We start from the raw sequence: 20,223 nt of genomic DNA on the forward strand, positions 1-20,223 counted from the left end.
AATAAAGTATTCCTAACATAAATGTATCTACTAAATATATTAAGAAAGTATTCCTAAAATAAATATACCTATTAAATATATTAATAAAGTATTACTAGCATAAATATACCTACTAAATATATTCATATATTAATAAAGTATTACTAACATAAATATATCTACTAAATATATTAATAAAGTATTCCTAACATAAATGTATCTACTAAATATATTAATAAAGTATTCCTAACATAAATGTATCTACTAAATATATTAATAAAGTATTACTAACATAAATATACCTACTAAATATATGAATAAAGTATTACTACTTATGATGATGTCTTTTAACATTCCCATATCATAAATGTTTCCACGGTGAACATAAATGAATTAATAAATATGCAATATAATATAATCCTCATTAATCTGCAGAATGGCAGCATCACCAGTCTGAGAGATAGAAGGGGAGGGGATGAGAGAGTGAGAGGGTGGATGGAAAGAGAGAGATAGAAGGGGGAGGGGATGGAGTGAGAGAAAGAGAGAGAGCGAGAGAGAGAGAGAGGAGGGGGGGGTGGAGAGAGAGAGAGAGAGAGAGAGAGAGAGAGAGAGAGAGAGAGAGAGAGAGAGAGAGAGGGGGGGGAGGGGGGGATGGAGGAGAGAGATAAAAGGTGGATGGAGAAAGAGAGGGAGGGAGGGTGCTGGATGCTCTTGTGCAGCTCGGTTCATTTCTGCACTTTACTGTCCTGCTGCTGCCTGCTACCTCCGATTACTGAAAAGAGACAGAGACATCTAGACAGCACTTCTACTGAAAGAGAGATAGAGAAGGAGAGAGCTAAAGAGAGAAAAAGAGATATAGAGAGTGAGGGATAGAGAGAGAGAGACGGAGAGAGAGAGACGGAGAGACAGATATATATAAAGAGAGAGAGAGAGAGCTAAAGAGAGAAAGAGAGATATATAGAGAGGGGATAGAGAGAGGGAGAGAGACGGAGAGAGAGAAGATGACCATCAACACGCTGACAAAAGGAGGAGCTCAGAGGGAGCAGATGTATTGCCTCAGAAAGGTACCGTAACTACACTAAACCCTACTCACTACTCCTACACCATAACCCCTAAACCTTACTACTAACCCTGAACACTGCCCCTAACCCCTACACCCTAAACCCTAACCCTAACCCCATCCCCTAAACCCTAACCCCATCCCCTAAACCCTGCCCCTAACCCCTACTCCCTAAACCCTACTCGCTAACCCTAACCCCTAAACCATGTCCCTAACCCCTGCTCCCTAAACCCTAACCCCCACTCCCTAACCCCTAAACCTTGTCCCTAACCCCTGCTCCCTAACCCCTACTCTCTAACCCCTAAACCTTGTCCCTAACCCCTGCTCCCTAACCCCCACTCCCTTACCCCTAAACCCTGTCCCTAACCCCTACTCCCTAAACCCTACTCGCTAACCCTAACCCCTAAACCCTGTCCCTAACCCCTGCTCCCTTAACCCTAACCCCACTCCCTAACCCCTAAACCCTGTCCCTAACCCCTGCTCCCTGCTCCCTAACCCCCACTCCCAAAATCCTGTCCCTAACCCCTACTCCCTAACCCCTACTCTCTATTTTTTTATTTAACCAGGTAAGCTAGTTGAGAACAAGTTCTCATTTACAACTGCAAAGCAGTGAGACACAAACAACAACACAGAGTTATACGTGGAATAAACAAGAGTACAGTCAATAACACAATAGAAAAAGAAGAAAGTCTATATACCGTACGCAAGGTGAGGTGGTAAGGCAGTAAATCGGCCATAGTAGCGAAGTAATTACAATTTAGCAGATTAACACTGGAGTGATAGATAAGCAGATGGTGATGTGCAAGTAGAAATACTGGTGTGCAATTGAGCAGAAAAGTAAATTAAAACAATAGGGGGATGAGGTAGGTAGATTGGATGGGCTATTTACAGATGGGCTATGTACAGCTGCAGCGATCGGTTAGCTGCTCAGATAGATGATGTTTAAAGTTAGTGTGGGAAATAGAAGTCTCCAGCTTCAGCGATTTTTGCAATTCGTTCCTGTCGTTGGCAGCAGAGAACTGGAAGGAAAGGCGGCTAAAGGAGGTGTTGGCTTTGGGGATGACCAGTGAGATATACCTGCTGGAGTGCGTGCTACGGGTGGGTGTCTTTATCGTGACCAGTGAGCTGAGATAAGGTGGAGCTTTAGCTAGCATAGACTTATAGATGACCTGGAGCCAAGTGGGTCTGGCGACGAATAGATAGCGAGGGTCAGCGGACTAGAGCATACAGGTCGCAGTGGTGGGTGGTATAAGGCGCTTTGGTGACAAAATGGATGGCACTGTGATAGACTGCATCCAGTTTGCTGAGTAGAGTATTGGTAGCTACTTCGTAAATTACCTTGCCGAAGTCGAGGATCGGTAGGATAGTCAGTTTTACGAGGTACGTTTGGCGGCGTGAGTAAAGGAGGCTTTGATGCGAAATAGGAAGCCGATTCTAGATTTTATTTTGGATTGGAGATGTTTAATATGCGTCTGGAAGTGTGCAGGCAGCGAGCGGTTGAAAAGAATGCATTTAGTTTTACTAGCGTTTAAGAGCAGTTGGAGGCCACGGAAGGAGTGTTGTATGGCATTGAAGCTTGTTTGGAGGTTTGTTAAACAGTGTCCAAAAAGGGCCAGATGTATACAGAATGGTGTCGTCTGCGTAGAGGTGGATGAGGGAATCACCCGAAGCAAGAGCGACATTGTTGATATATACAGAGAAAAGAGTCAGCCCAAGAATTGAACTTTGTGGTATCCCCATAGAGACTGCCAGCGTTCCGGACAACAGGCCCTCTGATTTTACACACTGAACTGTGTCTGCGAAGTAGTTGGTGAACCAGGCGAGGCAGTCAATTGTGAAACCAAGGCTATTGAGTCTGCCGATAAGGATACGGTAATTGACAGAGTCGAAAGTCTTGGGCATGTCGATGAAGACGGCTGCACAGTACTGTCTTTTATCGATGGGGGTTATGATATCATTTAGTACCTTGAGCATGGCTGAGGTGCACCCGTGACCAGCTCGGAAACCGGATTGCACAGCGGAGAAGGTACGTGGGATTCGAAATGGCCAGTGATCTGTGTATTAACTTGGCTTTCGAAGACTTTAGAAAGGCAGGGCAGGATGGATATAGGTCTAAAATAGTTTGGGCCTCGAGTGTCACCCCCTTGAAGAGGGGGATGACCACGGCAGCTTTCTAATCTTAGGGATCTCGGACGATACGAAAGAGAGGTTGAACAGACTGGTAATAGGGGTTGCAACAATGGCGGCGGATCGTTTTAGAAAGAGGGTCCAGATTGTCTAGCCCAGCTGATTTGTACGGGTCCGGGTTTTGCAGCTCTTTCAGAACATCTGCTATCTGGATTTGGGTGAAGGAGAAGCTGGGGAGGCTCGGGCGGGTAGCTGTGGGAGGTGCAGAGCTGTTTGCCGGGATTGGGGTAGCCAGGAGGAAAGCATGGCCAGCCGTAAAGAAATGTATGTTGAAATGTTTGATTATTATGGATTTTACGGTGGTGACCATGTTATCTAGGCTCCGTGCAATGGGCAGCTGGGAGGAGGTGCTCTTATTCGCCATGGACTTTACAGTGTCGCAAAACTTTTTGGAGTTAGAGCTACAGGATGCAAATTTCTGTTTGAAAAAGCTAGCCTTTGCTTTCCTGACTGACTGCGTGTATTGGTTCCTGACTTCCCTGAACAGTTGCATATCGCGGGGACTATTCGATACCATTGAAGTCCGCCACAGGATGTTTTTGTGCTGGTCAAGGGCAGTCAGGTCTGGAGTGAACCAAGGGGTATATCTGTTCTTAGTTCTACATTTTTTGAAAGGGGCATGCTTATTTAAGATGGTGAGGAAAGAAGAAGTACCAGGCATCCTCGACTGACGGGAGGAGGTCAATATCCTTCCAGGATACCTGGGCCAGGTCGATTAGAAAGGCCTGCTCGCTGAAGTGTTTAAGGGAGCGTTTGACTGTGATGAGGTTGTTTGTGGTCGTTTGACTGCGGACCCATTACGGACTCAGGCAATGAGGAAGTGATTGCTGAGATCCTTGTTGAAGACAGCAGAGGTGTATTTAGAGGGCTATGAGAATGATAGCAAATGAGAGTGACTGGGGACATGCAGGGCCTTGGTTAACCTCCACATCACCAGAGGAACAGAGGAGGAGTAGGATGAGGGTACGGCTAAAGGCTATCAAAACTGGTCGTCTAGTGCATTGGGGACAGAGAATAAAAGGAGCAGATTTCTGGGCCTGGTACAATAGATTCAGGGCATAATGTGCAGACAGGGGTATGGTGGGGTGCGGGTACAGTGGAGGTAAACCTAGGCATTGAGTGATGATGAGAGAGGTTGCATCTTTGGACACGCTAGTTATGCTGGGTGAGGTCACCGCATGTGTGGGAGGTGGGACAAAAGAGGTATCTGAGGCATGTTGAGTGGGACTAGGGACTACGCAGTGAACTAAAACAATGACAACTATCCTAAACAACAGTTTACAAGGCATATTGACATTTGAAGCGAGGCATAAAGCGATGCTTCACATCACAGGTGTTGATTGAGAGAGCTAGCTAAGACAACGGGTAAGACAACAACAGCAAATCAGTTAAGACAACAACAACAGGTAAAATGGCGATGAATGGGCAGAGAGTGTCGGTTAACTACACACAGGGCCTGAGTTCGTGGCTGAGGCCGACAGATAAACTAAATAAACTAAATGGAGTACCGGGATGAATGAACAGTCCATCAGGCATCAGCTATGTGGGCAAGTGAACATTGGGTCCGGTGAACAGCAATAGATGAAACAGGCTAGTCGTTACTACGCTAGCAACCGGGAGACACGCCGTTTAAAGTTAGCAGGCCGGGGCTCGTAGAAGCGTCTGCTCCGACGGCCGGTTGAGGGCACAGAGGATGGAGTTACGTTGGCGGACCAGTCGTGGTGGTACGGCGGGGCATCGTGTCGACAAAAGGGACCAGGCCAGTTGGCGAAAGAGGTATTGTAGTTGTAGTAATTTAATTTGCTAACCAGGAGATGCGCCTGGCTCGCAGCTAAGTGGTGCTAGCTTCGGGACAGGGGAGTAAACCCTAACTCCTACTAACCCTACTGCCTACACCTTAACCCCTACTCCCTAACCCCTACTCCCTAACCCCTACTCCATGACCCTATCCCCTAAATCCAATCCCTAAACCCTAAACCCTACTCCATAACTCCTACACCCTAACCCCTAAACCCTAATCCCTATCCCTAAACCCTATTCCTAACCCCTACTCCCTAACCCCTACTCCCTACTATGTAACCCTAACCCCTATTCCCTAACCCCTAACCCCTAACCCCTAAACCCTAACCCTAAACCCTAAACCCTAAACCCTAAACCCTACTCCCTAACCCCTACTCCCTACTCTGTAACCCTAACCCCTACTCACTATCCCCTAAACCCTAAACCCTACTCCCTAACCCCTACTCCCACTCTGTAACACTAACCCCTAAACCTTAACCCCTACTCCCTAACCCCTATCCCCTAACCCCTACTCCCTAACCCTTAACCCCTATCCCCTACCCCCTAACCCCTACTCCCTAACCCCTACTCCCTATCCCCTACTCCCTATCCCCTACACCCTACTCCCTAATCCGTAACTTCACTAAACTGTAGTTTCTAAACTAACAGACTAATAATGGAATAATAGAGGTCACGAGTAGAGCTCAATGTTTCTGTGTGTGTGTGTCTCCCTAACCCCTATGTGTGTGTGTGTGTGTGTGTGTGTGTGTGTGTGTGTGTGTGTGTGTGTGTGTGTGTGTGTGTGTGTGTGTGTGTGTGTGTGTGTGTGTGTGTGTGTGTGTGTGTGTGTAGATGGAGAGAGTGATCGTAGCAATGCAAGATCCTGACATGGGGATGAAGATGAGAAACCAGAGACTCCTCATCACCGTTATACCACATGCCATGACCGGTAGGTTACCAAGGTTGCAATACCATGACCTCTAGGACCTCATCACCGTTATACCACATGCCATGACCGGTAGGTTACCAAGGTTGTAATACCATGACCTCTAGGACCTCATCAACGTTATACCACATGCCATGACCGGTAGGTTACCAAGGTTTCAATACCATGACCTCTAGGACCTCATCACCGTTATACCACCCCACCATGACCGGTAGGTTACCAAGGTTGCAATACCATGACCTCTAGGACCTCATCACCGTTATACCACCCCACCATGACCGGTAGGTTACCAAGGTTGCAATACCATGACCTCTAGGACCTCATCACCGTTATACCACATGCCATGACCAGTAGGTTACCAAGGTTGCAATACCATGACCTCTAGGACCTCATCACCGTTATACCACCCCACCATGACCTCTAGGTCCTCATCACTGTTATACCACACACCATGACCGGTAGGTTACCAAGGTTGCAATACCATGACCTCTAGGACCTAATCACCATTATTCCACCCCACCATGACCTCTAGGTCCTCATCACTGTTATACCACCCCACCATGACCGGTAGGTTACCAAGGTTGCAATACCATGACCTCTAGGACCTCATCACCGTTATACCACACCACCATGACCGGTAGGTTACCAAGGTTTCAATACCATGACCTCTAGGACCTAATCACCGTTATACCACATGCCATGACCGGTAGGTTACCAAGGTTGCAATATCATGACCTCTAGGACCTAATCACCGTTATACCACCCCACCATGACCTCTAGGTCCTCATCACTGTTATACCACCCCACCATGACTGGTAGGTTACCAAGGTTGCAATACCATGACCTCTAGGACCTCATCACGGTTATACCACCCCACCATGACCGGTAGGTTACCAAGGTTGCAATACCATGACCCCTAGGACCTCATCACCGTTATACCACATGCCATGACCGGTAGGTTACCAAGGTTGCAATATCATGACCTCTAGGACCTCATCACCGTTATACCACACGCCATGACCAGTAGGTTACCAAGGTTGCAATACCATGACCTCTAGGACCTCATCACCGTTATACCACACGCCATGACCTGTAGGTTACCAAGGTTGCAATACCATGACCTCTAGGACCTCATAACCGTTATACCACATGCCATGACCGGTAGGTTACCAAGGTTGCAATACCATGACCTCTAGGACCTAATCACCGTTATACCACCCCACCATGACCTCTAGGACCTCATCACCGTTATACCACCCCACCATGACCTCTAGGACCTCATCACCGTTATACCACATGCCATGACCAGTAGGTTACCAAGGTTGCAATACCATGACCTCTAGGACCTCATCACTGTTATACCACCCCACCATGTCCGGTAGGTTACCAAGGTTGCAATATCATGACCTCTAGGACCTAATCACCGTTATACCACCCCACCATGACCTCTAGGTCCTCATCACTGTTATACCACCCCACCATGACCGGTAGGTTACCAAGGTTGCAATACCATGACCTCTAGGACCTCATCACCGTTATACCACATGCCATGACCGGTAGGTTACCAAGGTTGCAATACCATTTCCTCTAGGACCTCATCACCGTTATACCACCCCACCATGACCGGTAGGTTACCAAGGTTTCAATACCATGACCTCTAGGACCTCATCAACGTTATACCACATGCAATGACCGGTAGGTTACCAAGGTTGCAATACCATGACCTCTAGGTCCTCATCACTGTTATACCACCCCTCCATGACTGGTAGGTTACCAAGGTTGCAATAGCATGAACTCTAGGACCTCATCACCATTATTCCACCCCACCATGACCTCTAGGTCCTCATCACTGTTATACCACCCCATCATGACCGGTAGGTTACCAAGGTTGCAATACCATGACCTCTAGGACCTCATCACGGTTATACCACCCCACCATGACCGGTAGGTTACCAAGGTTGCAATACCATGACCTCTAGGACCTCATCACCGTTATACCACATGCCATGACCGGTAGGTTACCAAGGTTTCAATACCATGACCTCTAGGACCTCATCACCGTTATACCACATGCCATGACCTGTAGGTTACCTAGGTTTCAATACCATGACCTCTAGGACCTCATCAACGTTATACCACATGCAATGACCGGTAGGTTACCTAGGTTTCAATACCATGACCTCTAGGACCTCATCAACGTTATACCACATGCAAAGACCGGTAGGTTACCAAGGTTTCAATAACATGACCTCTAGGACCTCATCAACGTTATACCACATGCAATGACCGGTAAGTTACCAAGGTTTCAATACCATGACCTCTAGGACCTCATCACCGTTATACCACCCCACCATGACCGGTAGGTTACCAAGGTTTCAATACCATGACCTCTAGGACCTCATCAACGTTATACCACATGCAATGACCGGTAGGTTACCAAGGTTGCAATACCATGACCTCTAGGACCTCATCAACGTTATACCACATGCAATGACCGGTAGGTTACCAAGGTTGCAATAGCATGAACTCTAGGACCCCATCACCATTATTCCACCCCACCATGACCTCTAGGTCCTCATCACTGTTATACCACCCTCCATGACTGGTAGGTTACCAAGGTTGCAATAGCATGAACTCTAGGACCTCATCACCATTATTCCACCCCTCCATGACTGGTAGGTTACCAAGGTTGTAATACCATGACCTCTAGGACCTCATCAACGTTATACCACATGCAATGACCGGTAGGTTACCAAGGTTGCAATACCATGACCTCTAGGTCCTCATCACTGTTATACCACCCCTCCATGACTGGTAGGTTACCAAGGTTGCAATAGCATGAACTCTAGGACCTCATCACCATTATTCCACCCCACCATGACCTCTAAGTCCTCATCACTGTTATACCACCCACCATGACCTCTAGGTCCTCATCATTGTTATACCACCCACCATGACCTCTTGGTCCTCATCACTGTTATACCACCCACCATGACCTCTAGATCCTCATCACTGTTATACCACCCACCATGACCTCTAGGTCCTCATCACTGTTATACCAGACACAATGACCTCTAGGTCCTCATCACTGTTATACCACCCACCATGACCTCTAGGTCCTCATCACTGTTGTACCACCCCACCATGACCTCTAGGTCCTCATCACTGTTATACCACCCACCATGACCTCTAGGTCCTCATCACTGTTATACCACCCAACATGACCTCTAGGTCCTCATCACTGTTATACCACCCACCATGACCTCTAGATCCTCATCACTGTTATACCACCCACCATGACCTCTAGGTCCTCATCACTGTTATTCCACCCCACCATGACCTCTAGGTCCTCATCACTGTTATACCAGACACAATGACCTCACTGTTATTCCACCCACCATGACCTCTAGGTCCTCATCACTGTTATACCACCCCACCATGACCTCTAGGTCCTCATCACTGTTATACCACCCACCATGACCTCTAGGTCCTCATCACTGTTATACCACCCACCATGACCTCTAGGTCCTCATCACTGTTATTCCACCCACCATGACCTCTAGGTCCTCATCACTGTTATTCCACCCACCATGACCTCTATACCTGTTTATCCACTTGTCCTTCAGACAAGGAGAGGACAGAAAATGTTTTTAGAAGCAAGAAACCACTTTACAAAATCAAATGCATTGTTATTCTCATACCATTACTCCGGAGAATCAGACCAATTATACTACCCTCTGCCTATTGGCTATTTAGCTTATTGAAGCCTGTCACAAAATACAACACTGCCCCTTTAAGACATAAACAAGCTCTTTACCTGACTCATTAGAGGTCTAGAAATGTAAATGTTTTGTGCTCTTGTAGGAAGCAATCAATCCCCCATTGCTGACTACAAATTATCTATAACTGGGCTAATAACTCACTAACTAGTTCAGGATATGAACAATGCAGCTCTCGCTTTGATCTCACCACTCATGCTGTAAACACAGTCCAGTGCATCTACTCACGACCACTCATGCTGTAAACACAGTCCAGTGCATCTACTCACGACCACTCATGCTGTAAACACAGTCCAGTGCATCTACTCACGACCGCTCATGCTGTAAACACAGTCCAGTTCATCTACTCACGACCGCTCATGCTGAGTAGTGCATGTCAGTGCAATAGAATCCTACTCCGATGCGTTCTGCCTACAACAAGATCTCATGCATAGTTTGTTTTGTTTCAGTTTGTTGCATTGAAACCTATTACATTGTTGCATTGTTGAACCTATCACAAGTCTCACAGTAAAGGGAAACATTGATAGTTTTAACTAAGGGGGAAAGTAGAAAGTTGAGCGAATTTCAATCTCGTGCTTCTCTGTGCTGATATTTATTTTGCACGGCAGTCCTGGGGAGCTGCGAGCCTGCTCAGCATGCAGCTTAGAGGTAATATTGGTCCTGGGGAGCTGTGAGCCTGCTCAGCATGCAGCTTAGAGGTAATATTGGTCCTGGGGAGCTGCGAGCCTGCTCAGCATGCAGCTTAGATGTAATATTGGTCCTGGGGAGCTGCGAGCCTGCTCAGCATGCAGCTTAGAGGTAATATTGGTCCTGGGGAGCTGCGAGCATGCTCAGCATGCAGCTTAGAGGTAATATTGGTCCTGGGGAGCTGCGAGCCTGCTCAGCATGCAGCTTAGAGGTAATATTGGTCCTGGGGAGCTGCGAGCCTGCTCAGCATGCAGCTTAGAGGTAATATTGGTCCTGGGGAGCTGCGAGCCTGCTCAGCATGCAGCTTAGAGGTAATATTGGTCCTGGGGAGCTACGAGCCTGCTCAGCATGCAGCTTAGAGGTAATATTGGTCCTGGGGAGCTGCGAGCCCGCTCAGCATGCAGCTTAGAGGTAATATTGGTCCTGGGGAGCTGCGAGCCTGCTCAGGCATGCAGCTTAGAGGTAATATTGGTCCTGGGGAGCTGCTAGCCTGCTCAGCATGCAGCTTAGAGGTAATATTGGTCCTGGGGAGCTGCGAGCCCGCTCAGCATGCAGCTTAGAGGTAATATTGGTCCTGGGGAGCTGCGAGCCTGCTCAGGCATGCAGTTTAGAGGTAATATTGGTCCTGGGGAGCTGCGAGCCTGCTCAGCATGCAGCTTAGAGGTAATATTGGTCTTGGGAGCTGCGAGCCTGCTCAGGCATGCAGCTTAGAGGTAATATTGGTCCTGGGGAGCTGCGAGCCTACTCAGGCATGCAGCTTAGAGGTAATATTGGTCCTGGGGCTTGTGGGGTTAGATTAGAACTACAGTTTTCAGCTGTACTACCTACAGTGTTTCCTTTTTAAAATGATAAACTTGGATTAGCTAAAACAACGTGCCATTGGAACACAGGAGTGATGGTTGCTGATAACGGGCCTCTGTACGCCTATGTAGATATTCTATTTTTAAAAATGACGTTTCCAGCTACAATAGAAACGAGAGAGTTAGTTAGTTACTACAGCTACAACAGAAATGAGAGAGTTAGCTAGTTACTTCAGCTACAATAGAAATGAGAGAGTTAGTTAGTTACTACAGCTACAATAGAAATGAGAGAGTTAGTTAGTTACTACAGCTACAATAGAAATGAGAGAGTTAGTTAGTTACTACAGCTACAATAGAAATGAGAGAGTTAGTTAGTTACTACAGCTACAATGGAAATGAGAGAGTTAGTTAGTTACTACAGCTACAATGGAAATGAGAGAGTTAGTTAGTTACTACAGCTACAATAGATATGAGAGACTAAGTTAGTTACTACAGCTACAATAGATATGAGAGAGTTAGTTAGTTACTACAGCTACAATGGAAATGAGAGCGTTAGTTAGTTCCTACAGCTACAATAGATATGAGAGACTAAGTTAGTTACTACAGCTACAATAGAAATGAGAGAGTTAGTTAGTTACTACAGCTACAATAGAAATGAGAGAGTTAGTTACTACAGCTACAATAGATATGAGAGACTAAGTTAGTTCCTACAGCTACAATAGATATGAGAGCGTTAGTTAGTTCCTACAGCTACAATAGAAATGAGAGAGTTAGTTAGTTACTACAGCTACAATAGAAATTAGAGAGTTAGTTAGTTCCTACAGCTACAATAGATATGAGAGAGTTAGTTCCTACAGCTACAATAGATATGAGAGAGTTAGTTAGTTACTACAGCTACAATAGATATGAGAGACTAGTTAGTTACTACAGCTACAATAGATATGAGAGACTAATTTAGTTACTACAGCTACAATAGATATGAGAGAGTTAGTTAGTTACTACAGCTACAATGGAAATGAGAGAGTTAGTTAGTTACTACAGCTACAATAGAAATGAGAGAGTTAGTTAGTTACTACAGCTACAATGGAAATGAGAGAGTTAGTTAGTTACTACAGCTACAATAGAAATGAGAGAGTTAGTTAGTTACTACAGCTACAATGGAAATGAGAGAGTTAGTTAGTTACTACAGCTACAATAGAAATGAGAGAGTTAGTTACTACAGCTACAATAGATATGAGAGACTAAGTTAGTTACTACAGCTACAATAGAAATGAGTTAGTTAGTTAGTTACTACAGCTACAATGAAAATGAGAGCGTTAGTTAGTTCCTACAGCTACAATAGATATGAGAGAGTTAGTTAGTTACTACAGCTACAATAGATATGAGAGAGTTAGTTAGTTACTACAGCTACAATAGAAATGAGAGTTAGTTAGTTAGTTACTACAGCTACAATGGAAAGTTGTTACTACAGAGAATGAGAGTTAGTTACTACAGCTACAATGGAAATGAGAGAGTTAGTTAGTTACTACAGCTACAATGGAAATGAGAGAGTTAGTTAGTTACTACAGCTACAATGGAAATGAGAGACTTAGTTAGTTACTACAGCTACAATAGAAATGAGAGAGTTAGTTAGTTACTACAGCTACAATGGAAATGAGAGAGTTAGTTAGTTACTACAGCTACAATAGATATGAGAGAGTTAGTTAGTTCCTACAGCTACAATAGATATGAGAGAGATAGTTAGTTACTACAGCTACAATAGAAATGAGAGAGTTAGTTTCTACAGCTACAATAGAAATGAGAGAGTTAGTTAGTTGGAAATGAGAGAGATAGTTAGTTACTACAGCTACAATAGATATGAGAGACTAAGTTAGTTACAACAGCTACAATAGTAATGAGAGAGTTAGTTTCTACAGCTACAATAGAAATGAGAGAGTTAGTTAGTTACTACAGCTACAATAGATTTGAGAGACTAAGTTAGTTCCTACAGCTACAATAGATATGAGAGAATTAGTTAGTTCCTACAGCTACAATAGATATGAGAGAGTTAGTTAGTTCCTACAGCTACAATAGATATGAGAGACTAAGTTAGTTACTACAGCTACAATGGAAATGAGAGACTAAGTTAGTTACTACATCTACAATAGAAATGAGAGAGTTAGTTTCTACAGCTACAATAGAAATGAGAGAGTTAGTTAGTTACTACAGCTACAATGGAAATGAGAGCGTTAGTTAGTTCCTACAGCTACAATAGATATGAGAGAGTTAGTTAGTTACTACAGCTACAATAGATATGAGAGAGTTAGTTAGTTACTACAGCTACAATGGAAATGAGAGACTAAGTTAGTTCCTACAGCTACAATAGATATGAGAGACTAGTTAGTTACTACAGCTACAATGGAAATGAGAGCGTTAGTTAGTTCCTACAGCTACAATGGAAATGAGAGCGTTAGTTAGTTACTACAGCTACAATAGAAATGAGAGAGTTAGTTAGTTACTACAGCTACAATAGATATGAGAGAGAGATAGTTAGTTACTACAGCTACAATGGAAATGAGAGAGTTAGTTAGTTACTACAGCTACAATGGAAATGAGAGCGATAGTTAGTTACTACAGCTACAATAGATATGAGAGACTAAGTTAGTTCCTACAGCTACAATAGATATGAGAGACTAAGTTAGTTACTACAGCTACAATAGAAATGAGAGAGTTAGTTCCTACAGCTACAATAGAAATGAGAGAGTTAGTTAGTTACTACAGCTACAATAGAAATGAGAGACTAGTTAGTTCCTACAGCTACAATAGATATGAGAGACTAAGTTAGTTCCTACAGCTACAATAGATATGAGAGACTAAGTTAGTTACTACAGCTACAATAGAAATGAGAGAGTTAGTTTCTACAGCTACAATAGAAATGAGAGAGTTAGTTAGTTACTACAGCTACAATAGAAATGAGAGAGTTAGTTAGTTACTACAGCTACAATAGATTTGAGAGACTAAGTTAGTTCCTACAGCTACAATAGATTTGAGAGACTAAGTTAGTTACTACAGCTACAATAGATATGAGAGAGTTAGTTAGTTACTACAGCTACAATAGAAATGAGAGAGTTAGTTAGTTACTACAGCTACAATAGATATGAGAGAGATAGTTAGTTACTACAGCTACAATAGATATGAGAGACTAAGTTAGTTACTACAGCTACAATAGAAATGAGAGACTAAGTTAGTTACTACATCTACAATAGAAATGAGAGAGTTCGTTTCTACAGCTACAATAGAAATGAGAGAGTTAGTTAGTTACTACAGCTACAATGGAAATGAGAGCGTTAGTTAGTTCCTACAGCTACAATAGATATGAGAGAGTTAGTTAGTTACTACAGCTACAATAGATATGAGAGAGTTAGTTAGTTACTACAGCTACAATAGAAATGAGAGAGATAGTTAGTTACTACAGCTACAATAGATATGAGAGACTAAGTTAGTTACTACAGCTACAATAGATATGAGAGAGTTAGTTAGTTACTACAGCTACAATGGAAATGAGAGACTAAGTTAGTTCCTACAGCTACAATAGATATGAGAGACTAAGTTAGTTACTACAGCTACAATAGAAATGAGAGAGTTAGTTCCTACAGCTACAATAGAAATGAGAGAGTTAGTTAGTTACTACAGCTACAATAGAAATGAGAGACTAAGTTAGTTCCTACAGCTACAATAGATATGAGAGAGTTAGTTAGTTACTACAGCTACAATGGAAATGAGAGCGTTAGTTAGTTCCTACAGCTACAATAGAAATGAGAGAGTTAGTTAGTTACTACAGCTACAATGGAAATGAGAGCGATAGTTAGTTACTACAGCTATTATTATATTATTATATATATATTGTTCCTACAGCTACAATAGATATGAGAGCGTTAGTTAGTTCCTACAGCTACAATAGAAATGAGAGAGTGAGTTAGTTACTACAGCTACAATAGATATGAGAGACTAAGTTAGTTACTACAGCTACAATAGAAATGAGAGAGTTAGTTAGTTACTACAGCTACAATAGATATAAGAGAATTAGTTACTTACTACAGCTACAATGGAAATGAGAGCGTTAGTTAGTTCCTACAGCTACAATAGAAATGAGAGAGTTAGTTAGTTACTACAGCTACAATAGATATGAGAGAGTTAGTTAGTTACTACAGCTACAATAGATATGAGAGAGTTAGTTAGTTACTACAGCTACAATAGATATGAGAGAGTTAGTTAGTTACTACAGCTACAACATTAACAATGTCTGCACTGTACTTCTGATCAATGTGATGTTATTTTTAATGGATGAAAGATGTGCTTTTCTTTCAAAAAACAAAGACACTTCTAAGTGACCCCAAAGGTTTGAAAGGTCGTGTATATTAACGCCACCTGTCAGTGACCCCAAAGGTTTGAAAGGTCGTGTATATTAACGCCACCTGTCAGTGACCCCAAAGGTTTGAAAGGTCGTGTATATTAACGCCACCTGTCAGTGACCCCAAAGGTTTGAAAGGTCGTGTATATTAACGCCACCTGTTTGATTTTAAAGGATAGTGATCAAAAGGTTTGTGATCTGTCAAGATCCATCTACACTTGGCATTTATCCAGATCCATCTACACTTGGCATTTATCCAGATCCATCTACACTTGGCATTTATCCAGATCCATCTACACTTGGCATTTATCCAGATCCGTCTACACTTGGCATTTATCCAGATCCATCTACACTTGGCATTTATCCAGATCCATCTACACTTGGCATTTATCCAGATCCATCTACACTTGGCATTTATCCAGATCCATCTACACTTGGCATTTATCCAGATCCATCTACACTTGGCATTTATCCAGATCCGTCTACACTTGGCATTTATCCAGATCCGTCTACACTTGGCATTTATCCAGATCCGTCTACACTTGGCATTTATCCAGATCCGTCTACACTTGGCATTTATCCAGATCCGTCTACACTTGGCATTTATCCAGATCCGTCTACACTTGGCATTTATCCAGATCCATCTACACTTGGCATTTATCCAGATCCATCTACACTTGGCATTTATCCAGATCCATCTACACTTGGCATTTATCCAGATCCATCTACACTTGGCATTTATCCAGATCCATCTACACTTGGCATTTATCCAGATCCATCTACACTTGGCATTTATCCAGATCCATCTACACTTGGCATTTATCCAGACACAACGGGTCCCTGAATACCTCCGGAGGGGGTCAGGAAGATCTGATCACAATCACATCACAATGCATCTTTTAATCGTCTACACCTATCTGGCAACGTGGGCACAATCAGCATGCTGACCAGATCAGGACAAAGGATGCATGTTAGAACCAGGTATAAACGGGGCAAATGTCTCTTTCTCTTTAGGTAATGATGTCATTGAATGGCTGATTCAGAAATACAACATAACAGAGGAAGGTAAGTGTTGTTGTTCCTTATTCACTGGGGATGTATTCCTCCTGTCACTATGTCTAGTTTTATACCATATCTTTGTCTCAAAGCTGCAATGTGTCACTTTTTGGGAATGTGTGTGTAGAGGCTCGCCACCTGGGCGGACTCCTGGTGCAGTATGGGTACATCTATCCTCTGAGGGAGCCGCGCTCTCTACTGCTGAGATCTGATGACTCTCCTTACCGCTTCCAGGTAACACACACAGACATCTCCCTAACTCTCTATCCTCTCTACTGCTGAGATCTGATGACTCTCCTTACCGCTTCCAGGTAACACACACAGACATCTCCCTAACTCTCTATCCTCTCTACTGCTGAGATCTGATGACTCTCCTTACCGCTTCCAGGTAGCACACACAGACATCTCCCTAACTCTCTATCCTCTCTACTGCTGAGATCTGATGACTCTCCTTACCGCTTCCAGGTAACACACACAGACATCTCCCTAACTCTCTATCCTCTCTACTGCTGAGATCTGATGACTCTCCTTACCGCTTCCAGGTAGCACACACAGACATCTCCCTCTCTCTCTATCCTCTCTACTGCTGAGATCTGATGACTCTCCTTACCGCTTCCAGGTAGCACACACAGACATCTCCCTAACTCTCTATCCTCTCTACTGCTGAGATCTGATGACTCTCCTTACCGCTTCCAGGTAACACACACAGACATCTCCCTAACTCTCTATCCTCTCTACTCCTCTCTCTCCTCTCTCCTCTCTACTCCCCCCTTCTCTCTCTCCACTCTACTCCTCTCTCTCCTCCTCTTTTACTGTGGGGTCTGTTTGTGAACAGAGCCCCAGGACCAGCTTGCTTAGGGAACTCTTCTCCAGGTTCATCTCTCTGTCGGTGATGGCTTTGTTATGGAAGGTTTGGGAATCTCTTCCTTTTAGGTGGTTGTAGAATCTCTTTTCTGGATTTTGATAATTAGTGGGTATCGGCCTAATTCTGCTCTGCATGCATTATTTGGTTTTTACGTTGTACACTGATGATGTTATTGCAGAATTCTGTATGCAGAGTCTCAATTTGGTGTTTGTCCCATTTTGTGAATTCTTGGTTGGTGAGTGGACCCCAGACCTCACAACCATAAAGGGAAATTGGTTCTATAACTGAATCAAGTAATTTCTAGCCAGATCCTAATTGATATGTCAAATTTTATGTTCATTTTGATGGCGTAGAAGGCCCTTCTTGCCTTGTCTCTCAGATCGTTCACAGCCTTGTGGAAGTTACTTGAGGTGCTGATGTTTAGGCCGAGGTATATATAGTTTTTCTGTGTGCTCTAGGGCAACGGTGTCTAAATGGAATTTGTATTTACTGTCAGGGCCCAGGTCTGACAGAATCTGTGCAGAGTATCTAGGTGCTGTTGAAGGCCCTCCTTGGTTGGTGACAGAAGCACCAGATCATCAGCAAACAGTAGACATTTGACTTCAGATTCTAGTAGGATGAGGCCTGGTGCTGCAGACTGTTCTAGTGTCCTCGCCAATTCGTTGAAATATATGTTGAAGAGGGTGGGGCTTAAGCTGCTATTTTAACCGCACACTTGTTGTTTGTGTTCATGCATTTTATAATGTAAGTTTTTCCCCCAACACCACTTTCCATCATCTTTTTCTATAGCAGATCCTCATGCCAAATTGAGTCGAATCCGTTTTTGAAATCAACAAAGCATGAGAAGACTTTGCCTTTGTTTTGGTTTGTTTGTCAATTAGGGTGTGCAGGGTAAATACATGTTCTGTCATACCATCATTTGGTAAAAAGCCAATTTGACATTTTCTGAGTACATTGTTTTCACTGAGGAAATATACGAGTCTGCTGAACCAGTGGGTTCTGGAATCCAGTTTGTTCTGGAATCCAGTGGGTTCTGGAATCCAGTTTGTTCTGGAATCCAGTGGGTTCTGGAATCCAGTTTGTTCTGGTAGTTTTTAATTGTTGATTCTAAGATCTGTATTTGATCATGTATATATGTTTTTGCTGTTTGATCTTTGTTATAGAGACAACAGAATGGAGAAGTGGTAAACCCACACATCTCCATTTTGGATAGATAATTCTTTGTGTTGTTGTTTGTTTTCCGTAGTGTATTTCTGTATTGTTTTAGTGATTCACCATAGTGAAGGCGTAGACTCTGTTTTCTGTGTCTCTTATGTTTTTGGTTGCGTAAGTTTCTCAATTTCTTTCTTATGTTTTTGTTTCTTCGGTTTTCTGTTTGACATTTTTAGATTTGAAGCTGAGAGGTCAAATATACTGTTAAGATTTTCTACTGCCATGTTTACACCACCACTATTACAGTGGAACGTTTTGTCCAGGAAGTTGTCTAAAAGGGATTGAATTTGATGTTTCCATAATTGTTGGTAGGTTTTTTGGTAGGTTTCCACACTACATTCCTTCCATCTATAGCATTTCAAGTAGATATTACTCAGTTCCTTTGGTTTTGATGCCTCATCATTGACTGTGGTATTCCTCTGTTCAAGTAGACTGGGCTGAGATCTGATAGGGGAGTCAGTGGGCTGACTGTGGTCTGATAGGGGAGTCAGTGGGCTGACTGTGGTCTGATAGTGGGCTGACTGTCAGTGGGCTGACTGTGGTCTGATAGGGGAGTCAGTGGGCTGACTGGTCTGATAGGGGAGTCAGTGGGCTGACTGTGGTCTGATAGGGGTGTCAGTGGGCTGACTGTGGTCTGATAGGGGAGTCAGTGGGCTGACTGTGGTCTGATAGGGGAGTCAGTGGGCTGACTGTGGTCTGATAGGGGAGTCAGTGGGCTGACTGTGGTCTGATAGTGGGGCTGAGTCAGTGTGGGCTGACTGGGTGTCAGTGGACTGTCACTGTGGTCTGATAGGGAGTCAGTGGGCTGACTGTGGTCTGATAGGGGAGTCAGTGGGCTGACTGTGGTCTGATAGTCAGTGGGGTGTCAGTGGGCTGACTGTGGTCTGTGGTCTGATAGATAGGGAGTCAGTGGGCTGACTGTGGTCTGACTGTGGTCTGATAGGGAGTCAGTGGGCTGACTGTGGTCTGTGGTCTGATAGGGAGTCAGTGGGCTGACTGTGGTCTGATAGGGGTGTCAGTGGGCTGACTGTGGTCTGATAGGGGGGTGGGCTGACTGTGATCTGATAGCTGACTGTGGTCTGATAGGGAGTCAGTGGGCTGACTGTGACCGTGGTCTGATAGGGGAGTCAGTGGGCTGACTGTGGTCTGATAGGGGTGTCAGTGGGCTGACTGTGGTCTGAGTGGGCTGACTGTGGTCTGTAGGGAGTCAGTGGGTGACTGGTCTGAGTGGGCTGACTGGTCTGATAGGGGTGTCAGTGGGCTGGGTCTGAGTGGGCTGACTGTGGTCTGATAGGGGAGTCAGTGGGCTGACTGAGTCAGTGGGCTGACTGTGGTCTGATAGGGGAGTCAGTGGGGTGGGGTGTCAGTGGGCTGACTGTGGTCTGATAGGGGGAGTCAGTGGGCTGACTGTGGTCTGATAGGGGAGTCAGTGGGCTGACTGTGGTCTGATAGGGAGTCAGTAGGCTGACTGTGGTCTGATATA

At 44.2% G+C, this 20,223-nt stretch overlaps 1 protein-coding gene across 1 annotated transcript; it reads left to right on the forward strand.

The window, feature by feature from the left end:
* Positions 1 to 667: 667 nt before the first annotated feature.
* On the forward strand, positions 668 to 16,897 carry LOC127919789 (regulator of G-protein signaling 11-like; the record flags this gene model as incomplete). Its single annotated transcript, XM_052503582.1, has 4 exons — positions 668 to 1,043; positions 5,858 to 5,954; positions 16,622 to 16,672; positions 16,791 to 16,897. Coding segments are annotated over exons 1-4 (318 nt in total), but the record flags the coding sequence as incomplete, so codon positions are not given.
* Between the last annotated feature and the right edge of the window lie 3,326 nt (positions 16,898 to 20,223).

This window comes from Oncorhynchus keta, unplaced genomic scaffold (genome assembly GCF_023373465.1).
Source record: "Oncorhynchus keta strain PuntledgeMale-10-30-2019 unplaced genomic scaffold, Oket_V2 Un_contig_17517_pilon_pilon, whole genome shotgun sequence".
Taxonomy (NCBI): domain Eukaryota; kingdom Metazoa; phylum Chordata; class Actinopteri; order Salmoniformes; family Salmonidae; genus Oncorhynchus; species Oncorhynchus keta.